Consider the following 25,799-nt stretch of genomic DNA (forward strand, 5'->3'; position numbering starts at 1 on the left):
TCATCAGATGTAGCCTGGTACAGAAAACATATGTCAGAGTAACTAGAAACTTTGATTGGCACATTGAACATGCCCAGCATGCCACTGTCCACGCGTCCATGTGGAGTTTCCCTTCAGTCTTTTCTTTCCGTGAAGCTATCATCTCGCGGTTGTGGAGCTCTGCTTTTCTTTGCATTTTTTTTCAAAAAATCTCAGTTGGTTTCAGCTTCTCCCTGCCTGGTAGTTAGTAGACAGCATGGAGAGCTTTTATTTCTCTTCTCTGCAGTCAGTTCCCGGTGTATTTCTTTTGTGGTGGCCGCTGGGCACTGACCGCTTGACGGGTACTTTTTGCTATGGCATCGTTGGGTTTTTGCCATGCCCCCAGTGTCCGTGGACCATGTCCATCACAGACCTGCTTGAGGTTTGTATTCTCTGTCTAGGGGCATCGCTCGAAGTCAGGGGGTGCCGTTTTTGTGACCAGATGACCCTCAAAGGCCTGGTTGGATAAGATGGAAAAACTCTTTGGTTCCAAGAAATTGGAGCCCTTGACTCTGGCTTCAGGGGCATTGACTCTGAGAGGCTGCAGGGAGCCGATGGACACTGAACCCTCTCTGTCTACTCCCTCTCCAGTGCCCCCTCTGAAGAGAGGGGCGGGAGATTGACCACCATCGGTGTCTTCACGCTCAAGGACATCAGGATTGTCTCTATCCTCCTCAGCACCAGGAAAAGACAGGGCCGAGCTACAGAAGAAGTCATGGAAGCATAGTCAATGGTCACCATGGCCCTGGGCTCGGGGTGGCACCAGTACCTGCACTGATGCTCCCAAGGGGGACCCGCAGAGGAAAGGCATCAACCTCCATCAAACCAGAGAGTCCCAGGTGTTCCCCACCGATACAGGTGCTGGGCACCAATTGCCCTCGGGGCTTTCAGGTAGACTTGGTGATGCCTCCCTCTCCTCCATCCATTCTATCATTGGCTGACTTTCCAGAGCAGTCGAACCTGTCCTGTTGTGGCAGTAAGGGGGGTCTATTCTCACTATTTCATGATTTCAAAGAGAACAGGGGGACTCTGCCTTATTCTGAACCTGAGAGCTTTGAACCAGTTTCTAAAAAGAGAAAAGTTCAAAATGGTCTTTCTGGGCACCCTGATTCCCCTCTTGCAGGGAGGGGACTGGCTTTGATAATTTACAGGAGGACCTTGCAAGACTGGAAGATTGGGCATACTAATGGCAGATGAAATTTAATGTGGACAAATGCAAGTAGTTGAATATAGGGAAAAATAACCCTTACTGTAGATACATGATGCTAGGTTCCATATTAGGAGCTACCACCCAGGAAAAAGATCTAGGCATCATACTTGATAATATTTTGAAACCGTCGACTCAGTGTACTGCAGCAGTCAAAAAAGAATGTTAGGGATTATTGGAAAGGGAGTGGTTAATAAAATAGAAAATGTCATAATGCCTCTGTATCGCTCCATGGTGAGACTGCACATTGAATACTGTGCACAATTCTGGTCGCTTCATCTCAAAAAAGATATAGTTGCGATGGAGAAGGTACAGAGAAGGACAACCAAAATGATAAAGGGGATAGAACATTTTCCCTTTGAGGAACGGCTGAAGAGGTTAGGGCTGTTCAGCTTGGAGAAGAGATGGCTGAGGGGGGATATGATAGAGGTCTTTAAGATCATGAGAGGTCTTGAATGAGTAGATGTGAATCGGTTATTTACACTTTTGGATAATAGAAACATAGAAACAGAAATGACGGCAGAAGAAGTCCAAACGGCCCATTCAGTCTGTCCAGCAAGCTTTCACACTTATTTTTTTCTCATACTTATCTGTTACTCTTGGCCCTTAATAGTAACTTTTTGGTTCTAGTTACCTTCCACCCCCGCCATTGATGTAGAGAGCAGTGCTAGAGCTGCATCTAAATGAAGTATCAAGCTTAATTGGTTAGGGGTAGTAACTGCCGCAATAAACAAGCTACCCCCATGCTTATTTGTTTACCCAGCCTGTGCAATTCAGTCCTTGTTGGTTGTTGTCTGAATATAAATTCTCTTTTCTTCATTCCCCCTGCCGTTGAAGCATTGAGGTGCGCTGGATATGTATTCCAAGTGAAGTATCAGGCTTATTTGATTTGGGGTAGTAACTGCCATAACAAGCAAGCTACACCCATGCTCATTTGTTTACTCAGACTATGCAATTCAGACCTTGTTGGTTGTTGTCTAAATGTAAATCCTCTTATCTTCATTCCTCCCTGCCGTTGAAACAGAGAGCTATGCTGGATATGCATTGAAAGTGAAGTATCAGGCTTATCGCCGCAACAAGCAAGCTTCTCCCCCCCCCCCCCCCCCCCCGCTTTTTTGTGAATGCAAATCTTTTTTTCCACAATTCCTCTTGCCGTTGAAGCATAGAGCAATGTTGGAGTCGCATTAACCGTGTGTATGTTTATTGAATAAGGATATTAATCACCAGGTAGTAGCTATCATTCCCACAAGCCACCCCCATGCCTCTTCTCTTCATTCACGTTCTCTAGACTTTATGGATCCAGTGTTTATCCCACGCCCCTTTGAAATTCTTCACAGTTTTGGTCTTCACCACTTCCTCTACCACCCTTTCCATGAAGAAATACTTCCTGACATTGGTTCTGAGTCTTCCTCCTTGGAGTTTCAAATCATGACCTCTGGTTCTGCTGATTTTTTTCCAATGGAAAAGGTTTGTTGTTGATTTTGGATCATTAAAACCTTTCAAGTATCTGAAAGTCTGTATCATATCATCACTGCTCCTCCTTTCCTCCAGGGTGTACATATTTAGATTCTTCAATCTCTCCTCATAAGTCATTTGATGAAGACCCTCCACCTTTTTGGTCGCCCTTCTCTGGACTGCCTCCATCCTGTCTCTGTCCCTTCGGAGATATGGTCTCCAGAACTGAACACAGTACTCCAGGTGAGGACTCACCAAGGACCTGTACAAGGGAATAATCACTTCCCTTTTCTTACTCGATATTCCTCTCTCTATGCAGCCCAGCATTCTTCTGGCTTTAGCTATCTGCTTGTCACATTGTTTTGCCGACTTCAGATCATTAGACACTATCATCCCAAGGTCTCTCTCCTGCTCCGTGCACATTTGCCCTTCACCCCCCATCGAATACAGTTCTTTCGGATTTCCACACCCCTTATGCATGACTCTGCATTTCTTGGCATTGAATCTCAGCTGCCATTACTTTGATCACTCTTCCAGCTTCCTTAAATCCCATCTCATTCTCTCCACTCCTTCCAGCGTGTCCACTCTGTTGCAGATCTTAGTGTCATCCGCAAAAAGACAAACCTTACCTTCTATCCTGTCAGCAATGTTGCTCACAAAGATATTGAACAGAACTGGTCCCAACACGGATCCTTGCGGCACTCCGCTTAACACCGCTCTCTCTTCAGAGTAAGTTCCATTTACCATCACACATTGTCTTCTGTCCGTCATCCAGTTTGCAATCCAGGCCAACACCTCGGCACTCACTCCTAAGCTTCTCATTTTATTCACAAGCCTCCTATGCGGTACCGTATCAAAAGCTTTGCTGAAATCCAAGTAGATAACATCGAGCGCTCTTCCTCGATCCAATTCCCTAGTCACCCAGTCAAAAAAGTAAATCAGATTTGTCTGACAGTACCTTCCCCTGGTGAATCCATGCTACCTCTGGTCCAGCAATTCTTCCGACTATTCTTTCTGTCTATTCTTTCTTTCAGCAGCGACTCCATAAGGACTGGGGGCATTCCATGAAGTCAGCAAGTAGAACATTTAAGACTAATCGGAGAAAATTATTTGTCACTCAACACACAATTAAGCTCTGGAATTTGTTGCCAGAGGATGTGGTTAGGGCAGTTAGTGTAGCTGGGTTCAAAAAAGGTTTGGATAAGTTCTTGGAAGAGAAGACCATTAACTGCTTATTGCATTCGTGCCTCACCCTCGCCTCACCCTCTCTACCTTGGAAGCGACTCCCTTTGGCTCTAACGGACAGATGCAGCCTCGGCTTTCTCCCTGCCTCTTGGTCCCAGTGTCCCCGGGTTGGCTTGACGCTATGGATCCACCATGTTTCTGATGACATAAGGGTGTGTGCGCGCTCCAGACTTTGTACCAACAAGGGCGCGAATCCCGGGGGCGTCCCCTCATAGTGACATCATCCATTTTCACTTTAAAAGATCTTTGTTTGCTAACGAGTTAGCAAGGAATTCCAACAGGACTTGCTTTGGCAATCCACGATACTTGCAACAATGATCCGAGTCAGTGAGGGGAATCCTTCTCCACTGCTCGGCCTTTTCAAACTTACCAGGAGTAACCGCTCCATGGGGGCTCCGCTCTCTCTTCTTGATTTCAGATTGCCAAGATGGGATCCGGTGCTCGCTCCTCGAGGGCCTACGTCCCTGAATACTCAGAAGACTCCTCATTTCCTGGAAGCAATTGCGGACGTGAACACAGTGAGTTCTATTGTACATAGGAATCGGTACTCGCTCCACGAGGGCCTACATTCCTATAGCTCTGAAGACTCCCTTCCGTCCAAGACGTTATCGTAGGTACGGTGATCGTGAGTTACATTGGCAAGATTGCAGATAAGAACCGGTACTCGCTCCATGAGGGCCCATGTTCTTAGAATCCTTTACTGACTCTCTTCTACTCTAGAAGCCATTTTATATTCAGCTATTGTGAGTTCTGATTACAGACTGTTTATAGGAATCAGTGTTCACCTACGGCTTCTGTTCCTGAATGTACTGAAGACTCTCTGTTGCATAGACCATTGCAGACATCTACTATTGTGAGTGTACCATCTTGTATCCAGTATACCCTGTCTACTCACTACTTCTAGTCTCTCTCTACAGCTCAGCAACCCAGAGATTATATTCCAGTATCAGAAGGACCTCAGCCCTGCCGGACACATTGACTCACTACTGCCACCACTGGTGGTCCAGCTTCCAGCCTAATAAAGAACTATTTGTGTTTATTTCATATTCTAGCCTAGCCGGTGGTTCCTCTCAGGATCTCTTCCTGGGGGCGCTGTCATCTGCCATCGGCCCAGAGATTCACCATGTCCTCCAAGTGGTCATTCTTTACACTACTGTCACTCTGTGGGAGCCAACCACTACCGACCACTAACACCGCTTACAGAAGTATTATATAGATAGCTAACTCCTCTTTCTATGGGACTTGCCAGCAGCCTATATATAACAGATTGCTACTCCTTAGCGGAGGCATGATAGATTGCTGTCTCAGTAGCGAAGCACAGTATATCTATTGTTAGCTCCTCTCCTCAGAAAAGTATCATTGAACAAATTGCCAACTCCTCTTCCCTGGGGAGTTGATCCATAACAGATTGCTACCTCCTTCCCTTACAGGAGCATCTAAGAGCAGTTCACTAACAGATTACTAACTCTGCCCTCCTGGCGGGGTAAGCACTACAGATAGCTAACTCCTCCCCTCTGGAGGAGCAGATCATGACAGATTGCTAACTCCTCCCCCTTTCAGGAGGAAAGCAGAACAGATTGCTAACTCCACCCTCCTGGCGGGGTGAGCGATAACAGATTGCTAACTCCTCCCCTCTGGAGGAGGAGAGCGTAACACTGCTATTAATCAAGTTGACTTAGGGAATAGCCACTGCTTTTAATCGCATCAGTAGCATGGGATCTTCTTGGTGTTTGGGTACGTGCCAGGTTCTTGTGGCCTGGTTTGGCCTCTGTTGGAAGCAGGATGCTGGGCTTGATGGACCCTTGGTCTGACCCAACATGGCAATTTCTTATGTTTTTATGTTATGTTCCAAACTCTCTTGATCTACCTTGCTCATCACCTGTGTGAGGTCAGAGTCTTTGCCCTCCCTGCACTCTGGAACCCTGCCCCTGCAGCCCCATTAGATGTTCCAATACTGCTCTCTGATGGGAGTTAGTTCCTATGTTCTGTTTCCTTGCTCTGCGGGTTCATGACTCTCTCCATTGGACCCATGTCCACCTGGGATCTGAAACACTTTGTTATGGTTTGCTCCTCCAGAGGGGAGGAGTTAGCAATCTGTTATGAGTCGCTCCTCCAGAGGGGAGGAGTTAGCAATCTGATAGAGTTGAGCTCGCTTGGTGGGAGGAGTTAGTGATCTGTAATGCTCTTTTCCATGAGAGGGAGGAGTTAGTAATCTTGTTAGGGTATAGACTGCGGAGATAGCAATCTTGATGTGAATCTACTCCTGTGGAAGGAGGAGTTAGCAATCTGATATGCTCAGTTCCTATAAAGGGAGTAGATAACAATCTGTTATGAAATGTTGCTGAAGGCCCCTGATGGAAGGAGTAGCAATCTGTACCAGCGGAGTGCTTGGAGAGGGCACTCAGCTGTAGAGGAAGGTAGATAGGTGAATCCTTGGGCCGCTGGCAGATGACAGAGCCCCCAGGAGGATATCCTGAGAGGGACCACCGGCTAGGCTGGGTTATGTAGACAGACACAGATAGTTCTTTTATTAGACAGTTTAGTAGAACCACCAGAGGTGACAGTAGTGAGCTGATATGCCCGGCAGGGCTTAAGTCTCTCAGGTACTGGAACAGTGATCCCAGTGTGGCTGAATGTAGAGAGACTATAGATACTGAGTAGACAGGGTATGCTGTGTTCATAGCTAGAACTAGATAACCAATCTCACATAAGGTCTTAAAGAGGCTCAGTAGCTGGAAAGGGTTAGGCCCTCGAGGAGCGAGTACCTGGTTCCAGGGAAAGCTCTGAGAGAGCGATGGTAACTCACAAATGTCTGAATCTGCGATAGCTTCCAGGCAGTAGAGAATCTTCAGAGTATTCAGGAACATGGGCCCTCGAGGAGCGAGTACTGGTTCCTATCTGCAATCTGAAATAAAGAAAAGAGAGCGAGGCCCCCGAGGAGCGGGTACCCCTGGTAAGTCCGAGGATGCAGAGTAGCTTGGACGAATTCGTATCCTTGTTCGAGTCCGAGTTCATGTCCTTGCTAACTAGATTAGTTAGTGAATACTGAGACCTTTTATTTTGGAAGCGGATGATGTCAGCTCAGGGGGACGCCCCTGAGGTTCACGCCCTTGCTGATACATTAGTTGGAGCGCGCACCCTACATCATCAGGCAACATGGCAGATCCGCAGCGCCAAGCCAGTCCGGGGACACCGGAGAGAGACGGCATGGAGGTGCCGCAGCTGAAGCCATCCATCAGACCCGGAGTGAGTTGCCACAGAGGTAGAGAGGGTGGAGTGTGGGCGTCGAGTAGCGACGGTTGCAACACACTTAAACTGCCCTGATACAGTAGTAAGGGGCCCCTCCTGATTACCCAGCATAGCAGAATAAACTAGCCCTCTCTTGCATTTGCTACACAAGAGAATAGAGACATCCAAGCAATCTCTTTGAAGCAGGTCTTATTGTTCTCTGGTTGGGTCTGTCAGTCAGCACAAAAGCAGCGCAACTGCATTCATGGGTTTGGCAGATGACTGTTTCATGACATCCACATAGTACTGAGATGGTAGGCCATGAGCACTTACAGATGGACTGTCTGCAAATTGAGACAAGCAGGGAACCCAGTCCTTTGTCTTATCCCCATTTTTAAGATTAGAAACATAGAAACATGACGGCAGATAAAGACTACAGCCTATCAAGTTTGCCCATCTCTTCAATCCCTACCACTTCTTCAGAGGTACCCTGTGTTTGCCTCAAGCTTTCTTCAATTCAGATACTATCCTCATCTCCACAACCTCTATTGGGAGACTTTTTCATACATCACCACCCTTTCTATCAAGAAATATTTTCCTAATTTACTCCAGTATATTTATTTATTTATTTAAGTTCTTTTAATATACCAATGCTCAAGACAAGTTCTTATCGTACCGGTTTACAATAAACAAGGGGGGGAACCAGTTAACATAGGAAGCAAAAAGTTACATTAAAATAGGGATGTCGAACCTGGCTTTTAGAAGGAAAAGGGATAGATTAACAATTTCTATTCTAAATGTGTAGAAGCGTCGCTAAGCAAGGCGTAATTGCTTCTCTGGTAAATTTAAGTACAAATTTACATAGTGGAGACTCAATTAAAAAGTTAATATACTCAGATGGTTCTAGAATAGCAGCTCCTTAGTGAAGCTGGAGGTCCTTGTAGATACCATGGGTTTCTTCAGCGAAACGCTTGGGCGAAGAGCCAAGTTTTCAATTTTTTTCTGAATGTGAGATGACAATGTTCCTGGCATAGGTCAGGTGGGAGAGAGTTCCAGTGATGTAGTCCCGCGGAGGACAGTGCTCGTTTTTTGATGGAGTTGTGTTTAGTGGAGTTACTAGGCAGAACCTGGAGGGAGCCTCTGTATGCAGATCTGGTTGGCCTTGATGAGGAGTGTAATTTGAGGGGTATGGTGAGTTGTAGAGAGGATTGATGATATATGGATTTGTGGATGATGGTCAGAGTCTTGAAGAGTATTCTGAAGTGTATGGGTAGCCAATGTAGTATTTTTAGTATTGGAGTGATGTGGACCATCCTGCGCGTGTTAGTAAGGATCCTGGCTGCTGCGTTTTGCAGCATCTGAAGAGGTTTAGTGGAGGAGGCCGGGAGACCAAGCAGTATACCCCTTTCCACCTTCATCCCAAGACTCTTGTTCTAGAGTCTCATTTCTGTTGAGAGGTCTGCCTCCTGTGCATTGATATTTAAATGTTTCTATCATCCATATCCCACTTTTCCGCTGGGGTTTACATGTTTAGATTTTAAGTCTGTCCCCATATGCTTTAAAACAAAGACCACTAACCATTTAAGTAGCCATCCCCTGGACAGACTCCATCTGGATTGTATCCTTTTGAAAGTGCAGTCTGCAGAATCGAACAGAGTATTTCAAATTAGGTCTTACCAAGGACATGGACAGGGGCAATATTACCTCCTATTTTCAGCAGATCAGTCATCTCCCTATGCACCCAATCATCCTTTTTCTGTCACTTTCTCCATCTCTTTGGCCAACTTGAAACCATCTGATTCAATCACCCCCAGATCCTGCTCTTGATTCATGCATAGAAGAATTTCACCCCTATGTTGTAATGTTCTCTTAGGATTTTGCAACCCAAATGTATGACCTAGGAGTCCATTCTGCCAGAATTGATTCTGCCTTTTCAATTCCTAATGAAACTAAAGCACTCTTTTTTACACTATTCTCATCCATACCATGAGACTCTGGAACTCAGCCTGCCTCTGGGGTCCTGTGTGTGGATAGGGAGCATTTCTGATTGTTATCCTGGAGGTTCTAGAGTTTAGTTTACTACCTAGAAATCTCAATGTATCCTACAGAACAACCTTCCTGCACCTTCCTATGTCATTGGTACCCACTTGGATACAGCTCTCCCCCCCCATCCATCAACCCTATCTGGATGACGCATGAGGTCCACTACTTATATACCAGGCATGCAAGTTACCAAGTGATCCTCATGACCACCAGCCACCCAGCCATCTATATTCATATGATTGAATCAACAGTAACAATGGCATTCCTGTCCCAGCCCTCCTAGATGCACAGCCTTGAAGATAATTCATAGTAACATAGTAAATGATGACAGATGAAAGCCCAGTCTGCCCAGCAAGTTGGTTAGGCTAGTAATTGTTGTTTCATGCAGATACCTCCATGCAGAAATGTTATACCTCAGGCTGCTTATTCTATACTCTGGGAGGACTTTAGACTAGTTAAAGAGGCTGAGACGACTAGGATCCTTCAGTCTCTACATGCTGCCTTGATTCTTGATTCCGTTCCCTCTGGTTTGTCTTCTTGAGTAGTGAGTAGAATTAATTCATCAGTAGCATTGATTATTAATACCAGTTTGCAGCAAGGCTACTTTCTACTTCAAATGAAACAAGCAATTATTTGTCATGGATTTTTTTTTAAAGGCCATTTTAGATCCCAGGGTCTTGGAAAATTATCGCCCAGTATCTAACCTCCCTTATTTTGGAAAAATTGTAGAAAAAGCTGTCTATTTTCAGTTGAAGTCATTTTTGGATACTCTGTGTTACATCCTAGACAGGTTTCAAACTAGGACACAGTACTATCAGTACTATCAGTGGTCAAGTTTTATTGGCAGCTTTTGACACCATTAGCCATTCATGTTTATTGAACCATTTAAGGTCTATAGGCATTGCAGCATTAGTGCTAAATTGATTCAAATCATATCTCTCAAATCAAATAATATCCTTTTGGCAAAACTCGAAGATAGTTTGTCATCTGGGCTGGTTGGGGTTCCTCTGGGGTCTGTTTTGTCCCCAGTTTTATTTAATCTTTATGTAGCCCTGCTTACTGAAATTTTAGGTTGACATAATATGTCTTTTCATGTTTATGCTGATGACAAGCAACAGTTTATTTTAATGACTGTTTAGTAGAAGTAGCATATCGGTTGAAAGAACACTGTTTGAAAATAAACCCTTAGAAATCAGAAGATTGGATAATGGTGAACCAGCCATTTAGTAGTGGACGATGTAGTCCATAGTCTTTGAGTTTTACTTGATGAAAAACTCACCATGAAACACCAAATCTCATTGGTAGTATGAGCCAGTATTTATAGTCTAAGAACAGACAATTAAAACCCTTTCTTCCAAAGAAAGAGATGGCTGTTAGGATTCATGCCATAGTGATAAGCAGGCTTGATTACTATAATTGTTTGTATCATGGCTTGCCACAAAGACTATTGCCTCAATTACAGCTATTGTAAAACACAGTTTGTAAAATCCTTATGAATGCTTAAAAATCGTTACATCATTATTGTTGGAATTACATTGGCTTCCTATTGAACTACGTATTAAGTTCAAAGTTCATCAATTTATTTATAAATGTTAGAGACAGGTAGGCCCAATATACCTCCAAGAATTATTGTCTGTTTATAAACCTACAAGGACACTCGGTTCCTCTCAGAAGGATTTTCTTCACATTGTATTCAGATGTGCATAATGGGACATTCTGTTTTTTATAGTGGTTACCAATAAAAACCGTTTAAATATAAAAAAACAAACCCTTAATTAAGATTAGACCTCACCTGAAAGAAAACTTTTATTTATTTCACTACCTTCTTATAGAACAAAGATCCTCTTGAAATGTGGTCTGAAGCATCTTATCTGAGGTTCAGAAAATTATTAAAAGTTTAGTTGTTTAACTGGTAATGTAATTTCTGGGAATTTTTTCCATTTCTAAAATGTGGATGAAGTATTCCTTTTGGTATCCTATATTTATTTGAGTAAGAGTGATTAGTTAAGGTAGTACTAGAGAGTTTGCTTATTTATGAACTGATCTTGGGTTGTACTATGTGAAAGATGGCTTTTTTGTTTATTTTTACCTTAATTTTCATTTTGGTTTATTTATTTTCTTTGGAAATGGTGAGCATCGACAAGATAGACGCTAAATAGCTATTATTCAGTAGTTATTAGAGCATGTTAGAAGGGGATGGTTGGAGGGGTCATTCCATGCGTTGATTTTTATTTGTAACTGCTTAGAGAGTTTTTTCCTAAATTAGTGGAAGGCAAGTCGAAATAAATAATTTGAAACCTTCTATTTGTGGGGGTGACTTAGGGGGGAGGGCAAAATAGCATTAATACTTTTGAAAATGTCACTCTATTTTCCTCCCCGGGCCAAAATATTTCCCATGGAACATCTCTTTATAACCCAGCTTGTAGAACATGTACTGTGGAAACCCGTGCTTACTTTTAGCCAGTCAAGGGAGGACAATTTTCAGCCAAGCCATTTCACCTGAGTAAATTACTATTTATCTAGGTAAATAGCTTTGAAAATTGGCCTCTGTGTCTATGGAAATTAGAACATCTGACAATTGTTTGTTCTTTATCCCTTGGTTCATAATTTGTTTTCTTGTGTAAGTGTAATTTACTTCCCAGTTTTATTATTGGTATTAAATGTTCCATTGTTCTATTATACTTCTTGAATGTTTTACTCTTTGTGTATTTGGTAATCCGCTTTCTGTATTTCTTTTGTAAAAATGGAAAAGAGTTTTGAATACATTGTTTAAATGAATTTGAAAGTTTAGGAACTTGTTTATTGAAGTGCATTAGAAAATGCATGCTTTTATGCACATTAAAGGTGTCCACTGTGTAAAATGTATTCAACACGTTTAAAATTGGCATTAACACATTAATGCTAAAGTGCTTTTCTAGCCATTAATGTGGATGTACGAATAAAAAAATGTAAATGGCCTAATAACATGCCAAAAATATTCTAGTTAGCTCATTTAAAATGTAGCATGATTGCATTAACATCCATAATGATCTCTGTGCATATTTTAGACAGATTGAGGCAAGGCAATATTCAGACAGGCAGTTGCTATTTATATATGTAAATGGTTTTGAATATTGCCATCAAAACCCTCTAGAATTACACAGTGTCTTTTTCCTCCTAAGTTTTAAAACTATATTTTTTTCTTGTAAAATATTAAACTATGATTGAAGATATTTCTTTTGATTTGTTTTTCACCTTTTAGTTGCCCCTGCTGATCCTAGCAGAAAAGTAGATGGTGACTCAATTATTTTCACTAATGTACAGGAAAGATCTAATGCTGTTTTTCAGTGCAATGCCTCTAATGAATATGGTTACTTGCTGGCAAACGCATTTGTGAATGTTTTGGGTAAGATCAATTATTTGTGATTATTTTATTTCTTAGTTATAGCTTATTAATGATGAGCTTTGCATGATGTCTGATATTTTATTTCATTCTGGTCAATGCTACCTTGTCTTCTCTTAACTGTATTTTACATGCAATCATCTAAAACAAAGTGTGTTCTATAATGAGAACGGTTCCCTTCTGTATTCCCAATCAGCTTGAATAAAAGTGCATTGTTTTTAAATCTAAACTGGAAATTTACAGAGTTTAAAACAGAATAAAACGATTTTCAATAACCAATTTATCCACAAAATAAACCTTACATGATTGAGAATACTGAAGGGCTCAGATCCTGGTGTCATGAAAAATAATTTTGGATTTAAATAGGACATACTGAAAGTACTAAAAACTAACTGCAGAATAGATTGTTTTGGTTGTTTCAATATTACATAGTATTGTTGTTAAATAACTAATGTAGAGCTAAATATAGAATTTAGTATCATAGTCAACTGAGATATTAACTAAACGGTAGGGGTGTGCATTCGTTTTGAACTTAAATGTAAAACGCAACTTATTTTTGTTTTTTAACTTAAAAAAGTGATGAGGCGAAAACAATCGGATTTCCAACTTATTCAACATAGCTATGTTGAATACGTTGGAAATCGCAATTGTTGATCCTAAATAAAAATTTAAACCCCTCACCCTCCTTAATCCCCCCCCCCAAGACTTACCAAAACTCCCTGGTGGTCCAGCAGGGAGTCAGGATGCCATTTCTGAACTCCTTTGCGAGGAGCACGTGACGTCGGCGTCACGTCGGAGTGATGCGGCATCACGTGATTCCCCGTGCGTTCGCTCCGGGACCCTCGTTGCACCCAAAAGGAACTTTTGGCCAGCTTGGGGGGGGTCAGGAGGCCAAAAGTTCCTTTTGGGTGCAACGAGGGTCCCGGAGCGAACGCGCGGGGAATCACGTGACGCCGCGTCACTCCGACGTGACGCCGACGTCACGTGCTCCTCGCAAAGGAGTTCAGAAATGGCGTCCTGACTCCCCGCTGGACCTCCAGGGAGTTTTGGTAAGTCTTGGGGGGGGATTAAGGAGGGTGAGGGGTTTAAATTTTTATTTGCACGTATGGACATAGACTCAACTTATGGAATTCTCCATATGTCCATATTGACCGAAATTGACCACCCTTTTCAACTTATGGACTTATGAACATAAACTTTTGCTCTGCACATCCCTACTAAACGGACCAAAGTATCAGATCTAAATTTCGGGATGTGCATTCATTTGAAACGATATAGACAGTGTCAATGTCATTTCTTGTTGTTTTCAAAATGAAGCAATAAAAAACCCCATGAAATTTCATGTTTTTAATGCTAACGTTTTAGTGTGCACTATTCAGAAATAGTGTGCACTCATTCAGAAACAAAAAAAAAGGGAAAATAGTAATGAAAATGGAAATCGATCCCCAAATGACACAACATGACATGACACAAAACAAACATTTTTTTGCTTGCACCCCCTACTAAAATTTCTCTTATATATTTTAGCTGAACAACCAAGAATTCTCACTCCTGCTAGCAAAGTGTATCAAGTCATTGCCAACAATCCTGCTTTGCTGTCTTGTGATTTTTTTGGTTCACCAGTACCAACTGTGGAATGGTAAATCACACTTTCCTTACTGTATATATTTGATTCCATGTATGTTTTTATAACAAGAAGAATATGTACCTTTCTTATTTTAGAAGAAAACAGAATTTTGTGTTTGCTAAGTGGCGAGCAATTTTCAAAGCCATTTACGTGAGTAAATAGTGATTTTCCCAGATACATTATCTGCTTGAAAACTGACCTCCCTCAATTAGACTAAAAGTATGTGTGGTGTTCCACAAGGAAGGTGTCAGGGAGAATGGTGCATGAGAGACCTGAGGCTTATGTTATCCTATTGGTGAAGTTAGTTGGGAGGGATAATCAGGGAAAATGTATGTCTCCCCTGTAAAGGTGTACCACAGTGCCAGCTGGAATTGTTGTTTGGTGTTGTAGGTACAGGGAGAGGTGGTGCTGGATCCAGAGGGATGTTGACATGAGTAGGAACTCTGGAGGGGAATAAGGTGATATATTCTTCTGGTCAAAGGTTGTAGTAGAATCTATATAATTGGATCATGGAATGACTCTAGTTGTGATATATTTGGATTTCAGCAGAGCTTTTGATACAGTACCACATTGGAGGCTCATAAACAGATCATGCAGTCTGAGAGGGTTGGCCTCAGGATCGTGGATTGGATAGAAATCAGATGAGTGATGGACCTCAGAGGATAGCGGTAAATGGTATTTTATTTGAGGAAAGAAGTGTGATTAGTGGAATGTTTCTAGGATCTATCATGGGGTCGCGCCTATGCAGTATCTTTGCGAGTGATACTGTGAATGGGTTAAAAGGATGCAAGGATCTGCAATGGAGTGGAGATATCAAAGGGAGCAGACAAAATGGGAAGTGACTTAGAAATGATTGAGTGTTTGGTGGCTATGATTCAATGCACAGGTGCAAAAATCTAAGGGCTAGATTCATCAAACTATCACATGTGATAGGAAGAGGGGTGTGTTTTATGGTCGTAGCACACAATGTGATAAATAGGCTATCTTACCGCTTCACATAGGTATTACTGCAGATTGCGATAACTGTTTCGCACTTTGCAGTAATACCACAATTATTGCAGTTCCTACCTACAACCACTGGGGGGGGAGGGATAGAGAGAGAGAGACAGACTAGCTATAAGGCGCTTCTAGTAGTTAGCTATTTATATCTCTATAGGAGGCCCACCTAGTAACTCTCGGTGAGGTTTAGGTAGTAGTGTAGGGTAGGGGCCACTTTGACATGCAGAGTGAGACGTACGAACAGAACAGTACACGCTTGTGAAGATTTGATGTCCTTCGGAGTGAGGAAACTCACATAAAGATGAGATTTGTACAGTGTTCTCTCAACCTAGCACATGCGAAAAGGCCATAATGTGAGTTGGAAAATAACCCCCTAAGGCAGCAATATACGGTAGGAGTGATAGACAGAAGTACACCAACCAAGAGAGATATCTTGGGTGATCATGACTAATGATCTCAAGACTATGAAACTGTGATAAAGCTGTGGCCAAAGGCAGAGGGATGCTGGGGTACTAAAACAGAGTCATATCTGATATGAGAGAGTGCATCTTTGCAGGTCATTGGTCATGTTCATTTCTAGATGTTCCACCTTAAAAGGAAATGGGCAGTTGGTCCTGAGAAGGGTTAAAGAAATAGTGCACAGTCAATGCCAAAAAAATCATACAAGCTGTGACTTAGGATCCAGAAAGTACATGTGCTTGGGGACAGTTGAGATGGGGAATAAGATAGAGACATTTAAATACTGTGTTGTACATCAGTCTTATTCACTGGGATTCACTGGGATTCACTGTACATCAGTCTTTTTCACTGGGATATTGAATTTTAGGGGTGTGCATTCGTTTCCTACGTATTGGTAATCCGCAATGTATAGGGCCATATTCGTTGTATTTGTGGGGAAGCGAAACATATCGTGATTCCCCACAAATACAATGAATCTTCGCCGAATTATTTGGCCATCTAAAGGAGTGAATTTAAACAAACCCCCCACCCTCCTGACCCCCCAAGAGCCATCTCCTGCACTCACACCCTCGGCTGCTGGTATTCAAAATGGCGCTGATAGCCCCTGTGACATAGTAAGGGCAAAGGCTATCAGTGCCATTTTGATTACTAGCAGCCTACGGCCCGAGTGCAGGAGATTGCTCCCGGACCCCCGCTGGACCACCAGGGACTTTTGGAAAGTCTTGGGGGACCCTCCTGACCTGTCGTCTGTCTTTGTTATGATTAGTTGGATTGTCTCCTCCAGATGAAATTCTTGAACGCCCCAGGTCTCTTCTCAGATGATGATCTGGATCTTTCAGGCTGAAAGTCTCAAAACTCCACAGAAGGGAGAAAGACAAAATCCTCTCTTTTCCCAACTTCTGGGCAGGAAGGGTGGACAGAAAACTTGCTTCCAGAACAAATTTCAAAAAATATGCAATAATCCCAAAACACAGAGATACACTCTAACCACTGGTTGTGAATTGGAAAAAGTGGTTGCTCTCTCATCCTAGCCTTAGTCAGTACAGGGGTGCATCTCATACTTTTCAGAACCAGGAGAGCCAGAAAACCAGGATACAAATAACTTTAAAATTATAATTTTTTTATAACATGCTTTTCAAGCCTATGAGTTCAAAACATGTTACAAAATAGAACAATTGATACAGTACATAGAAACATAGAAATGACGTCAGAAGAAGACCAAATGGCCCATCCAGTCTGCTCAGCAAGCTTTCACACTTGTTTTTTTTTCTCATACTTATCTGTTACTCTTGGCCCTTAGTAACCTTATGGTTCTATTTCCTTTCCACCCTCGCCATTAATGTAGAGAGCAGTGCTGGAGCTGCATCTAAGTGAAGTATCTAGCTTAATTGGTTAGGGGTAGTAACCACCGTAGTAAGCAAGCTACTCCCAAGCTTATTTGTTTAGCCAACCTGTGCAATTCAGTCCTTGTTGGTTGTTCTCTGAATATAAATCCACTTTTCTTCATTCCCCCAGCCATTGAAGCAGAGAGCTACGCTGGATATGCATTGAAAGTGAAGTATCAGGCTTAATTGATTCGAGGTAGTAACCGCTGTAACAAGCAAGCTACACCCATGCTTATTTGTTTACCCAGACTATGTAATTCAGTCCTTGTTGTTGTTGTCTGAATATAAATAATCTTTTTTTTCATTCCCCCCTGCCATTGAAGCAGAGAGCTATGCTGGATATGCATTGAAAGTGAAGTATCAGGCTTATTTGGTTTGGGGTAGTAACCACCGTAACAAGCAAGCTACTCCCCGCTTTTTTGTGAATGCAAATCCTTTTTTCCACATTTCCTCTTGCCGTTGAAGCATAGAGCAATGTTGGAGTCGCATTAACCGTGTGTATGTTTATTGAATATGGGTATTATCTCCAGGAAGTAGCCATCATTCCCGCAAGCCACCCTCTCTTCATTCACATCCTCTAGACTTTATGGATCCACAGTGTTTATCCCACACCCCTTTGAAGTCCTTCACAGTTTTGGTCTTCACCACTTTCTATGGAAGGGCATTCCAGGCATCCACCACCCTCTCTGTGAAGAAATACTTCCTGACATTGGTTCTGAGTCTTCCTCCCTGGAGCTTCAAATCGTGACCCCTGGTTCTGCTGATTTTTTTCTTACGGAAAATGTTTGTCGTTGTCTTTGGATCATTAAAACCTTTCAAGTATCTGAAAGTCTGTATCATATCACCTCTGCTCCTCCTTTCCTCCAGGGTGTACATATTTAGATTCTTCAATCTCTCCTCATAAGTCATTCGATGAAGACCATCCACCTTTTTGGTCGCCCTTCTCTGGACCGCCTCTATCCTGTCTCTGTCCATTCAGAGATACGGTTGTTGCAGATCTTAGTGTCATCCGCAAAAAGACAAACCTTACCTTCTATCTTGTCCACTATGTCGCTCACATAGATTTTGAACAGGACCAGTCCCAACACCGATCCTTGCGGCACTCCGCTTAACACCACTCTCTCTCTCTTCAGAGTAAGTTTCATTTACCATCACACATTGTCTTCTGTCCATCAACCAGTTTGCAATCCAGGCCACCACCTCAGCACACACTCCTAAGCTTCTCATTTTATTCACCAGCCTCCTGTGTGGGACTGTATCAAAAGCTTTGCTGAAATCCAAGTAGATGACATTGAGTGCTCTTCCTTGATCCAATTCCCTAGTCACCCAGTCAAAAAAGTCAATCATATTTGTCTGACAGTATCTTCCCCTGGTGAATCCATGCTGCCTCTGTCCAGCAATTCTCCCGACTGTAGATAGTTCACTATTACGCTGTAAACCGGTATGATAAGACCTTCGTCTTGAGCATCGGTATATCAAAAGAATTTAAATAAATAAATAAATAAATAAATAAATTCTTTCTTTCAGCAGTGACTCCATTACTTTTCCCACCACCGAGGTGAGGCTAACCAGTCTGTAGTTACCAGCCTCCTCTCTGCTCCCACTCTTGTGAAGTGGGACCACCACTGCTCTTCTCCAATCACTTGGCACCACTCCTGATTCCAGGGATCTATTGAACAGGTCACACAGCGGACCCACCAGCACATCTCTGAGCTCCTCAGTATCCTGGGATGAACCTCATCAGGCCCCATGACTTTTTCCACTTTCAGTTTCCTCAGCTCTTCCCATACATTCTCTACTGTAAATTGAGTTACATCTACTCCACTCCCCTCCAGTTTCTTGTTAACTAGCGACGGTCCTTCTCCAGGGTCCTCTCTAGTGAACACCAAACTGAAGTATTTGTTTAATATTTCTGCCATTTCTTCGTCTCTCTCCACACATTGATCCTTTTCACCTTTCAATTTCACTATATCACTTTGAACTTTTCTCCTTTCTCTGATGTATCTGAAAAATGTTTTGTCACCTCTCTTTACCTCTTTGGCAATCCTTTCTTCTGCTTGACTTTTTGCCATCTTGATGACTTTTTGCCATCTTGATAACTTTCTTTGCCACCCTCAGTGCTCCTCCCTTTGGGATCCTTTATATTTCTTGAACGCTGGTCTTTTAGCCTTATGGTACAATATAATAGTTAAATATAAATAGACTGTGCAATAAATTACAATAGTTAAATAACGTTGTTCAAACAAGGTGCATCATATAAATAGTGCAATAAGGTATAAGGAGCTTTATTCAGAGTATTTTTAGTACAGTTGATGCCAAATGCTGCTTCAAAGAGCCAGGTTTTCATTGACTTTTTGAAGGACAGGAGATCTGAGATGAGACTGGTAGGGAGTTCCACAGTGTTGGAACTGAACTGTGAAGGTTCTCTTCCTGTTGTTGGTGAGGTACATTATTCTTGGGGGAATGGGATGGCACCACCAGACATGCTTGAGTCTGAGAGTGTAGAGAGTGTATGGATGTATAGGGGGGAGAGAAATCTCCTGAGGTAGGTAGGGGTCAGGTCTTTGAAGGTTTTATGGACTATGATTATGATTCTGAATTTGGTGCAGTAGAGTGTCAGGAGCCAATATAGGGTTTTTTGGACAGAGAGTATGTGATCAGATTTGTTTGCATTCATTATCATGTGGACCACAGCATTTTTTGTATGATCTGCTGGTGGAAATTTAGGGTGTTGAGAATTTTGATATACAGGAAGTTCAGTAGATCAGACAGAAGATTACTGAGGCTTCAACAACGGTTGTGAAGGCATTGTCAACCAGGAGGGATTGGAGTTAGTAGAGCAAATATAAGTGGGAAAAGGCTATTCTGGACACTGCTTGGATCTGGTTTAATAGTAAGTTGAGAATTTAGTATAAAATCTAGACTCTGTACTTGGTTGCTGAGGGTTAGTGCTGGTTCATCAAGGGTCACTTATGGATTTGGGCGACTGGGTTCTTTTTACCTGGTCCATAACATCATTGTCTTTGTTTGTGTTTAGGCTTAGTTTGTTTTGGTATTGCAGCAGGAAAACTCTTATGCAGTTGTTAAGATAGGCAATGGTTGAATCTTATTTTGTGCTGAGTAGGTTCAGTGACTGGATGTCATTGGCATAGGAGTGGTATGCATTTTTACAGTCTCTGGTGAGCTTGCCAAAGGGGTACCATGTAAATGTTGAATAGTGTGAATTATAGGATGGAGCTCTGTGCTACACCACAGCAAAGAGAGTGAGGTTTTGAGAGAACTGCTCCCAATGATACAGATTGGATATGATCAGAGAGAGAGGATGTGAACCAGACCAGGGATGGGTTGCCAGTCCTAGATTACTCAGTCTGGAGATGAGGAGGTTGTGGTCTACTGTGCTGAAAGCTGCTGAGAGATCCAGGAATATTAGTATGGCTGACTGTCCATGATCTAGGCACAAGCATAGTTCATTCATCAGGTTTGTTAGTATGGTTTTGATGCTGTATTGTTGTCATAAGTCAGATTGATAGGAGTTAAAGGCATTGGTGGTTAGCAGATAATCAGAGTTGCAATAGCATCACTTTTTCAATGATTTTGCTTAGGAAGGGGAGGTTTGAACATGTGCAATAGTTGTTCAGATCATTAGGATCCAGGTTAGGTTGGACCTCTTCTAGTGATGCATTGGTGGTGTTTTGATGCACTGAAGCAGTCAGGATTTGTCTTGTTAGATTAACAAGAATGAGCTGACGTCATCATGGCAGGTGGTTGGCTTGGGGAAGTGAGCAGGGTGTCCACACCTTTTACAAGTAATGGGCTTAGGTTTGTTTGAGAATGTAGTAGTGGAAGTTGCTGTGCTTGTAGAGCACTCCCCTATCAATTCCCTGTCCAGTTCAGACTAGGTGTGTGCAATTTTTTTATATAAAGAATACAGCTAGTTCATTATAGTGAGCCTCAGTTGTAAAGGTGGCAGTGGGGAATGGGGCAAATCCCGGGAGTTGTTGATGGTCAGTAATAATTATGTAGATGAGTTCTCTGCTTGACTGATTGTTCTTGTGGCTTTGCAGTAAGTTGGATGATGACATCTGCATTTCATCCTGTCTAAATGAAATTTTGATTTATGTCATTTTCATTCCTACTTCCTGCCAATTCCTTTTAGAATTTTTAATTCTGTGGTGAACTAGGGGGTTGGTTTGGAATTTTTGATTTGGGTGGTTTTCCATGGGGCAATTTTATCTGATTTGAAGTCTGAGTTCCAGTTATCTATGAAGATAATGGGGTATGGGGATAGTGGAGAGGGAGGGCAAGTTCTCCACTATGCATGGGAGGGTGTGCAATAAGGAGTCTGTGTGATGTGGTCTCTTCCAGTTCGGTTTTCTTGGTGGTAAGAGTGTATTTAAAAAAACACTAAATACTTGTCCATCCAGGAGAGTTTGGTAGTTCATATAGTCTTGATTGGACACTTTTGTAAAGGCTGGAGTGAGGCAAGGGCCAGGTCAATGGTGTGTTCTATATGGGTTGACTCATTTACTAGTAGGGTTAGGTCTAGGGTCTCTAGTGAGGCTAAGAATTCTTGTGGAATGTACAAATGTGGGTCATTTACATGAATGCTGACATCTCCCAGCATTCATATCCTTGACTGTTCCAGGATAATCACTGATATGAAACTGATATGAAACTGATATGAAGTGTAGAAGGTCATACAGAGCTTCAGTGGTGGATACTGTTGGGTAATAGGAGGACCCCCCATTTGGAATAAGTGTCATTTGGAGGAAGATGACTTTGATTCCTTCAGGTTCTTGCTTGTAGAAGCATGTTAGGCCCAGTGTGTTTCTGAGGATAGCAGCTACCCCTCAACTTCTTTTGTTCCTCAGGGGTTACAAACATAAGTATAGACAGGAGGGCAGATTTGGTTGAGCTGAGGAGTTTCTGCATCCTGTGTCCAAGTTTCTATTAGGTTCACTTGATGTGGGGTGACCTATCCTGGTTTTGGGTGTTCCTTAGTAGGCAAGTGAGGGGTTTGTGGGGTCTTCTCTGTCTGCCTGGTCTCAACAGGTAGTGTGGGGATTATTTGCTTTGGCCAGCAATTGGTGATATTGAGAAGGGTGTCAGGTTTAAATTTGATGTGTGGTATATCTTGATGATGCGGGAGGTAGTGGATAAAAGCACAGGGATGTGTGAGTTGTGCAAAAGCAAGAAGATTTACAGGGATTGAGGGAGAGTTGAGGTAAGTGTGGTCAGGTCTGTGTGTATATACAGGTGCTAACTGCTGATTGTGAAGTATTTGGTGTGTTAGCCTTAATTTCTGTGCAGATTGTGGGCAGAAAGACTAGTCTGCTAATACAGGAATTTTCAGGGTTGTGTATGTGTTTCTCTGGGGGATTGTGGGAAGTTGCAGAGGGTTACATGAAGAAGCAAACAAAGGGGCATGCTCTTTGTTGCAGCCCTTTGGTGTCAGGACTACTGGCAGGGGGCGAGTGGGGAAGCACCTTTGGTGCAACCCTTTAAAGGGTCAGTAAAGATCAATGATATCAGTGGGGCAGAGTTAGGCAGCTCTGATCCTGGCAAGACTGCAGCTGGTGTCGACTGTGCAGGGGGAGGGGGTCCATCAGATGGAAGTCAGGCTGCTTGCTCCATACTCCTTGTAATAGTCCCTGAGTGACCCTTTAAAAGGCCAGTCTAGGGTTGTTGATGTTGGCAGAGGCAGAATTAAGCCACCCCAGTACTAGTGAGGATGCAGCTGGTGTCAGTCATGCAGAAGGATGGGGCCTTCAGGTAGAATTAGGGCCACTAGCTTCTTACTCCCTGCAGCAGTCAATCTGGTCCTGTGGTGTCGTGGTTCCTTGACACTACCCTTTAAAGGGCCAGTCAAGGGTCAGTGACATCAGCATGGGCAGAGTTAGGATGCCGTGAACCTGGCAAGGCTGCAGCTGGTTTCAGCCAGGCAGGGCAAGAAAGGCTCATGGGCTGAAGTCAGGGTGCTCATTGCTTACCCTCTGCAGCAGTCCTGAGTGTCTGGTGACAAGGATCCTCAGCGCAACCCTTTAAAGGGCAGGTCAAAGGTCAATGTAAAAAAATCACTAAGACAAACTCCACCAATCACAGGGTGTGAACCAGCAATGTGCTGTCTCTCTTCCCACTCTATTCCTCCAGAGTTATGAGTCCTAGTTAAACATGAATAGGGGAGCCAGCAAATAAAACTCAATCATTTCACTTCAACTGCCAAACAGAAATCCCACACTGATCTCTGGCACCAACTGCTGTTGAACAGGCAGGAACCCACCCTTGTGGCAAAGTGCTATGCTCTATTCCTACTTCCCTACAGGCTCTAACTACTAGGGCCAGTTCATAGTGGAGATCTCTATAGGGTCTCTACATTTGGAAACAGATTCAATAAGGATTAGGACTAATTAATGTAAGTTCATAAAAGCATGGTAGTAAGTAAGAAATAGTGTATTTAATGAGAAATCATACATTGATTAGAATCTAAGTCAAATGACATGATTCCTGCAGAGTTTTTAAACTACAGTTCACAGTTTTTTCAGCCTTTTACAAATATATCTATATGTACTGTATATATAAATAATTATATGTGCATAACTATCAAAGAGTCCAGATTCAGCACCATTTGTCTGGCTAAGTTTGGATTTAACTGAATAAATGGTAGGATTTGAAAATCCATCCATGCTGAGTAGCCCACAAGTTAGCTAGATAGCTTTTTATCCGGCTAACCCAGGAATGAGACGGGGGTGTTCCAGGGTGGAGTCGGTTATCCTATTCATTTAATGTTTGGGTACTTTCCAGGTGCTTGTGACTTGGTTAGCCACTGTTGGACACAGGATACCGGGTTTGATGGACCCTTGGTCTGACCCAGTATGGCATATCTTATGTTTTTATGTTCTTATCCAGCTGAGTTAGCCAGACAAACGCTGATTTCAGCTTTATCCAGGAAACATATACCTAGATGGATCAAGTTGTGATGTTTTATCATGGGAGGATTCCCACTGTCATAGGGGAGTGTCGCTGTGATAACGGGCCCCTCCCCTGAAAAAACATTGAGGATGTATGGCGCGTTTTGTCTTGTGGCAAAACACTGTGGGACAAATCAACACAGCAGCAGCTTTTTAGGTGTGATGGCATCCCCAACCTCAAGGGACCACCATCACCTTAAAGGGCTGACCACTTAAACAAAAATGTGACTGAAAATAGAAAACGTTGACGGGGGGGGGGGGGGGGGGGGGTCAAGGCTGATCCTCTGTTCACCCCAGGGCCACAACTTGAGGCAGCCCTGATACCCCAAAGTGAACAAAAAAAAAAAATCAAGATCCTCATGTGACAATGGCACCCTTTTCAACCCCCAACTCTATCTTCATTAAATAAAATGTCCCCCATCCCTCTTTTCTAAAGACATAAGGGCTGCCATGGATCCCCCTTCACACCCCCCCCCCCATCCCAATGTTTCAACCAAATCATTGGGGGTTATATTAAACACCTCTCCTCACCATCCCCTACATTACCAAAAAGGCATTGATGATAGGTGCCATCCACCCCCGAACCCCCTTCACATTCCCCCAAACCTTAAAAAGTGGAAAATAATCCTGGGGGCAAGGTCTGGGGATCAGACTGAGGCCACCTGGCCTCAGTCTGATCCTTGGTCCTTGCCCCAGTCACTTTTTAAAGTTTGGGGTGCATGAGAAGGGTTCAGGGGGGTGTGGAGTGTAGATGGCACTGAACACCAGTATCTTTTTAGTACATTTGAGAGAGGGGTATTTGGGGGGGGGGGGGGGAACGACACTATACCTCCAATGATTTGGTTGAACATTGGGGTGGGAGGACCATGGCAGCCCTTATGTCTTTGGAAAGGAGGTAGGGGGACATTTTATTTAATGAAGACAGGCCTTGAGGGTTAGGGGATGCTGTCATCTCGTGAGGACTTAGATTTTTTTTTTTTTGTACATTTTTGAGTGTTGGGCCAACACCCAAAACTGTAAAAAAAAAAAAAAAAATGGCATCCCTGGGGTGAACAGGGGGGTTCAGCCTTGACCCCTGCTCAACTTTTACTTATTGGTGTAGGTGTTTTTTTTAGTTATTTGCATGGCCCTTTAAATCTAAAGCGGAAGCCTCGGGACCTGCGTTAGATTACAGTATTCCAGAGAGGTGGTGTTAATTTATCTTGGCTGACAATTTTCTAAGTCAGCCGTGATAAATTATTAACTTGAAATTGCCTATTAATGAGCTGCTTTACATGGCTTTTTAAAATCCATGCATGCAAATCTCATGCAAAGCAGTTCATTGTAATAGGGGAGAGAATCTGAGCAGGGCCAAGCAAATAATCATATATATCGCGCAATATTGCTGCAATAGGGCATTATCATGTGATAGTGTATATCGTGTGGTATATTCTGTTTAACATGTGTTAGAGCCCTTTCTCAGCTTAATGCATGTCTCAGATAGCCAGATAAATTTAGAACAACTGAAAAAACATATAGGGTCATTCATCAAATGGGATTATTGCGTTAATGCCCACCATAATGCAATAATGCCCGCAATAGCCATCACAGCGCATGGCGTGAATGCAAATTTGGCAAAATTATTCAAAGGAAGGGGATTATGGAGGGGTATGGGCAGGCTTAATGAAAATGAGGGCATTATCGTGCCATGCGATAGCATAATGCACACTATCACATAGTTTTAACGCTGGAAATAACTACACCTTTTTTGCAGGTGTTAAGCCATGTGATATGTCTGAAATGG

At 42.8% G+C, this 25,799-nt stretch overlaps 1 protein-coding gene across 3 annotated transcripts in view; it reads left to right on the forward strand.

The window, feature by feature from the left end:
- The window catches only part of NRCAM (neuronal cell adhesion molecule), a 515,870-nt gene that overhangs the window by 327,093 nt on the left and 162,978 nt on the right, over positions 1 to 25,799 (forward strand). For all 3 annotated transcript variants that reach the window (XM_029616764.1, XM_029616763.1, XM_029616765.1), the window contains exons 12-13: positions 12,438 to 12,581; positions 14,106 to 14,217. In XM_029616764.1, the coding sequence (XP_029472624.1) occupies positions 12,438 to 12,581; positions 14,106 to 14,217 (256 nt within the window). The remainder of the gene's footprint in view (positions 1 to 12,437; positions 12,582 to 14,105; positions 14,218 to 25,799) is intronic.

Source organism: Rhinatrema bivittatum, chromosome 9, assembly GCF_901001135.1.
Source record: "Rhinatrema bivittatum chromosome 9, aRhiBiv1.1, whole genome shotgun sequence".
Lineage (NCBI taxonomy): Eukaryota > Metazoa > Chordata > Amphibia > Gymnophiona > Rhinatrematidae > Rhinatrema > Rhinatrema bivittatum.